At 35.4% G+C, this 6000-nt stretch overlaps 1 protein-coding gene across 5 annotated transcripts in view; it reads left to right on the plus strand.

The window, feature by feature from the left end:
* GULP1 (GULP PTB domain containing engulfment adaptor 1) overlaps positions 1-3979 on the plus strand; it is a 163023-nt gene extending 159044 nt beyond the window's left edge. For all 5 annotated transcript variants that reach the window (XM_087732540.1, XM_087732539.1, XM_087732538.1 and 2 more), the window contains one exon: positions 1894-3979. In XM_087732540.1, coding sequence (XP_087588666.1) covers positions 1894-1965 — 72 coding nt within the window. In that variant the 3' untranslated portion in view covers positions 1966-3979. The remainder of the gene's footprint in view (positions 1-1893) is intronic.
* Positions 3980-6000: the final 2021 nt, after the last annotated feature.

Genomic DNA, 6000 nt, shown 5'->3' on the forward strand with positions numbered 1-6000 from the left:
CAGTGCTTGAATGTATAGAAGATAAGAAGAGCATGCAGGATGTGCATGGGATGCGTGTTCAGTCATAGGGCTGGTACAGCTCTGAAGGGGCTGTCCGGATTGCTAAGAATGAAGTTGGTTGTCCTTGTTAAACCAGTTGCTGTAGCTTTTCTACTATTGCAGCTGTAACAAGCATCCTCAGGTTGAAGCACAAACTATCCCTTTTACAATCTCAAAACTGGAAGCAGCCTTTAAATACTTTAAAAGATTAGCATTTCAGACACACCAGAACTGTGTGGTTTACAATTTAACAGGCTAGACTGTAGGGCTAATTCTCTGAATTCTCCTTCTGTGTAAGCAGTCCTCCTTTGAGTGCAGTTACATCAATTAATAGTGTCCTTTGGGTAAATGAACAATGTCTGTTTATAACAGGATGTGTTTGACTTGGAACTTCAGATACTGTTTGCCTGAAATATCTTTTACACTGAATGCTCTTCCTGTTAGCTCTTTGAAAAATACAGAGGGGGAAAAAAAAAAAAAAAGAAAAAAACCAAAGTCAAATACACCACTGAGCTTTGGCAGTACCATGTCACCCAGGTAGGGCAAAGTGGGTAGTGCAGTTGGAGAAGGTTTACACCGCAGTACTGCTACTGGCTCATCATCTCATAGTATAAATCTGCCTTTAGGAAAATTCAAATTTTACCTGGAAAATCTCAGATCATTTAGTAACGATTGCCAGTAATTTTATTCTGTTTCTCAGCATTACTCTCCTGATGGCAGTAGCTGGTGGAGTTATTAAATATTCATATGCTTTTAAAATTCTAGCCTGTGGTTTAAATTTGTTTAAAATTAAGCTGGTTTGGCTTGGGATTTATCTTTTAAAACCAAAAGGTATGCTCTTGAGGTAATGCCGTGCATTATGAGAAAAGGCTTGAGTATATGCGTAATCCCAATAGAGTGCTTTACAAAAGGGTTTATTTTGTTTACAAGTTGTTTGCTTCATGAAAGCACATATTACTGATTTCATAGCGTACAATCAGCATTCTCTAAGTGAACTGTATGTTAAGACGACACTGAACTAAACATTGTGACAGCTGCCACTGGAGCTGATGTTCTCAAGGCATTTCTATTCAGAGCCCTTGTTTCCAGTTGCTTATAGCTTTACAGTACTTTCACCTAACAGACTGAAAATCTCTCGACTCAAAGGTGACTTTTCTCTTGAAGGTCAAGCCACAATTTTTCAGCTTCTTCTAAAGCAAAAAGAGAAATGAAAACAAGAGCAGTTTCCCTGTATTAAAAGTGCTGTTGGTATTTTAGAACTGGTACAAGCTGAGTACATTTTTTAAACCAAGCACAGGTACTTGTAGAATGAATTTCTTTTCAATAGAGTAGGCTTATAACCATTTTTGTGTTCCTACTAATCAAACTATGTAAGTACAAAGCGGAATTTTGATCTGAACGTTTTAGGAATTTCTGATATTAGTAACAATGTCTGTGACTTATCTGACTCATCAATGTGTAAATATAATAAACTCGTTTTATATAGCCCTAATCTTTCTAATCTATACCCCTATAAATAATGTTGAATTTTACTCAGGAGCAACACGGTGCATATCAAGTTTGTTTGTTTTTCCTATATGTATTCAATATTTTTATTCTATAGTATTTTCTGCATTTTATATACATACAGTATTTCTTTTGTTATACCAGAGATGCATCCTTTTATAAGTTAACCACTAAGACTTATTAAAAATCGGCTGACCAAATAATGTAAATGTCTGTGAATTCACTCTGAAGTAGCCTTATGGTTTATCTGCCTAAAGATAAACTCAAATTTAGATGTTTTTTAGAGAGGGAGCTTAATCCTCCAGAAGTTGCTTTCCTTTTTATTAACTATGTCTTGTTTCATTGCAGGAGGGGTTCAAAATGGGATTAACTCTTGAAGGCACGGTATTTTGTCTTGACCCACTAGACAGCAGGTGCTGATGCCAGGAAACTAAATGTGAAATTCCTACACAGTGTTTTTTATTTTAATTCTGAACACGTGTTCACAGATATTATCCATGTGCCAAAAATTGCTTTTTTCAACCTGTAAACGCCTGTAAGGTTTGCTTCTGTAAAAATCCAACTTAGTTCAGTCTTTCCCTGTACAAATGTAAAAAGTTGTATTTGTTTATGAAATATGAATTAAATTACGCTATTGTGTTTCTTTCTCTCACACTTTGCCCCAGGTTTACTACACTTTATTAGCCTGAGAAGTTCTTCAGAAAGCTCACACATACCTCTCTCTGTTTGCAGATGTGCAAGCATGATTTTTACATAATACTTTACTTGGCAGCATTTTGAAATTAAGTTTTAAGACATTATTTAATATTCAAGTGGTAAAATGATTAATATCTAGTACAAAAAGCTCAAATTGCAGTGAAGAAGCAGAAAATACTAACCATTAATACGTGCTTAAAAGGTAAATCTGGATACTGTGTAATGGATTTCTATTACTGTGTATGGTTACTATGCTGTATATATGTTGTTATTAGTTTATAATCCAGAAGATTTTTAGGTCCTTAATTCATGTTTTAGAAACTAACAAATTGTTAGTATGCTAATTAGTGTTTAATGAGCATAGAACTGCTAAATTGCGGAATGGACAAAGTAACTGCCCATTGTTTTGATATTTTATAGCTGAACTGTAAAGTATGTAATTTGGAATTCATTACATGATAACCATAACTTAAAAAGAAGATCACGGTGTTGCATTTACTTAGGAATTGATGTAATTTTCTGTATAAGCAGGCACTCTGTTTACTGGGCTCAATTCTGTAAGTTACTTTCAACACCTGAGTGTTTACAGTCAGGCTGTGTTGAGTATTTTTCTCACTGTCTGCTTTAATGTTATATGTCTTACTATAATTTTGAAGCTTGCTGCAAGAATTCAATAAGTTAGAAAGCCCTTCATACCCACTGGTTGTTCATGTTGCAGAAATAACTGTGCACCAGAATTTTCAGCTGCTAGTGAGTTGAACGCTGACCTGTCTATGCATATTCTTCATTACTCTTTAGCATAAGCAATAAAATACCATCTTAAACCTATCTCAGAAAATTATCGTTAATGTTTTGATGCCCAAACTCCACATTAGTTCAATTCAAAAATTTTTAAAACTCATATTTTCCCCTCAAAACATACAGGTGTGGAAAAAAAAACAAAATTTCAGATTTTTTTTTATATATATATTTTCTTTCCTTTTTCATGAGAAGTTTTTTGTGATACTTATGGTTTTGTCCTTAGTGGTTACAGTTTACACCAAAAATTCATTTTGCAAATTCATCATCACACGTATATCTTTATGCCTTGTTCACCAAAGTACTTCTGCATATACATTTGAAGTCCACTGAAATGAATGGGATTATTCCTTTGCTGAGTTTGACATATGCTCAGGTACCTTGCTGAATGGGGGCCTTAATGTCCTACATTGCATTAGTCTTCCTCTCTCTTTGTTCAACATTCATATAAAGTATTATATATAAAAATATATATATTAAAAATATATGAAATCACTAACAAATAGAATAGTATATGTTTCATAAAGAAAAGTCTTTATAATTTTGTTTGTCATATAGTATTTTGGAATTTGTATAAGGAGGATGTTTAGTAGCCATAGCAATGGCTTTTTTTAACAAATAGAATTTGTATTTTTATCGTACTTTAAAAAGCTTTACATAATAAGCATCTATTTAGTGGTCATTTATTATCAATGGTAACACTAAGATAATATTTGCACATTTTAAGAAACCTTTTTCTTTACTGATTTTTATGATAGTTGACTGCAAATGGCATGGTAAAATATTACATACCTGGTCAATCCATACAAAAATACTTAAATCAACACAACAGTGCATTTTTAATGAAAACGTTATGTGATCCAATTGGAAACTGTATTTCTATGTAATCTCAAATGTCTGTTTAATTTTGCCTAAAATAAATGTTTTTAAATAAATTGCATCCTAGAACACAGTGTTAATTCAGCAAAATGCCCTGTGGAAGGGAGGGCGGGGAGGTGCTTAAATGTTGGGCAGGACCTGCCAGGAAGAATGGTTTAGTGCTGAAATGTGTCAAAGTCACCTTAAATGCTGGAAAGAATCTGATCTCAGCCAGTGTAAAATAACTCCAATGTTTGACCTTTATTGTTGAGTTTGGTCTAATCTGTAATCGGCAGCGAAAAATCTTGTTCAACATGCAGCTACCTAATACTAATGATTAGGCAGTAACTCTCCACAGTGCTTCAGGGATTTAATGGACTCTTTTTTTTATTGCTTTTTTATGTATATACTTAGCTGCTAAATATACTTAGCTACTAAATGATCCTAATGGTTATTTAAGGAGTAAAGGATGAACTTGCTTTCTAGGATTCAGAAAGGCTTCAACTTCTGTAAACCAGGTGTGTTAATGGGACCGCCTGCAGCATATTGTGTTGATGCTTTTGAGAAAAGAAAACTAGTCTTAAATCATCTGGTAATTACTTCCGTTGCAAAATTTCTCTTCAAGCTAATACCCAAAACCCATCTAAGCTCTGCCATTTGTGGAAATGGGGCTTGGACAGTTTATGGGAATGGACGCTGTCAGGGCTAGCAAGTAAGAGGTATGTGTAATCTCCTGTCAGTTATAAACATGAGCTATTCTTTCCCAGAACATGTCTCCATGTTCCCGCTAGTATCAGTGTTCTTCTGCAGGTAGTGCAATAACATCGTCTGCTAAATCTTCAGACTATTACTTTACAAATATATGTTTGAGAGCAGTACAAGGGCTCTCGGTGATGGCTCTTGCTCTGTTTAGAGTGACTGGGAGCGCTCCCATTGTCCAGAACAGAATTTTGACTGTGGAAGCTGTCTTGTTACAAATTGCTGCTCAGCATAGTCTCTAAACTTTCTTAAAAAAATCTAACACACACTCCCCCTCCTGCCCTGCCCCCCCCCCACCCCCGGAAAAAAAAAAAAAAAGGAAAAAAAAGAGCCCAAAGATTGATAGCTGTTTTGGACTGAGAGTGTGAAGTGGTTCTGCTAATTGTGTGACCTTAGGCATTTCACTTCACAGAAACCTTCTGTTTTCAAGCCTGTAAAAAGGGAGTAACATCATCTGCTAGATTAGAGATACGGTGCTAAATGAATCACGAACAAGACGGTTTTTGGACTTGTAAATTTGCCCTCAAACAAAAATAAAATACCAGTGCAACTGGGTGCTACCAGATTTGTTCACACCTTTTTTTTTTTCTTTTGTGTATCTGTTCTTTTTTTTCTTAAACCTCTTTAAACTATGATCACACTGCTGATCGTGCTAACTGACTGTATCACTTTGTGGATGTGTAATACTAGATTTTGGTTCCACTTGTCAGCTACCCAGCTACTGCACCGGCATGTCATACCAAGCTATATTAACACCTAGAAGCAAGATTCCTCACTTTCTGTTCCTTTTTTTGTATGATATGGACTATTTTTCTCTTCCTACCTGCTTATTACACCATACCCGAGTAACTGAAGTCCTTAGGTTAGAATTCTTTTTAAGTCAAATAAGCTGATACATGGTCAGTTTGTGTGTTTTCTCTTTTTAACCTTTGATAAACTACTGAGCATCATTGCAGGATATTCTTGGCTTAACCCATTCTCTTTACTTCAGATGGGTTTGTAAGTGGCTGTCTTTCGTCCTTCCACGTGACAGATGTGATTTGTGCTAAACTTATAGTTGATCAAATCGCTCAAATTGGCAAAGATCAAATCCTTCATGTGGCAAAAGGAATTGTATTTCGTTTTGGCTTCGCTTGTGGAAAGGAAGAAAGGAAAAAGAAAATTCTCACACTTGCAGAAGTAAGCATGGTTGTGTAATCCCAGAGGTGATTGAACGTGCCAAGGAATGGAGCTGGCTCTGAGACTTCATTATGATGATTATTTTTCAATTTGTGGAACTAAGCGCGGTCTCATTCTCACCAAGTAATTCTGCTTCACAAAAAGAGTCTCTTCTGCAAAGGAAGA

This window comes from Nipponia nippon, unplaced genomic scaffold, assembly GCF_047370975.1.
Source record: "Nipponia nippon isolate SJK-2023a ecotype South Korea unplaced genomic scaffold, ASM4737097v1 scaffold_5, whole genome shotgun sequence".
In the NCBI taxonomy this organism is placed as follows: domain Eukaryota; kingdom Metazoa; phylum Chordata; class Aves; order Pelecaniformes; family Threskiornithidae; genus Nipponia; species Nipponia nippon.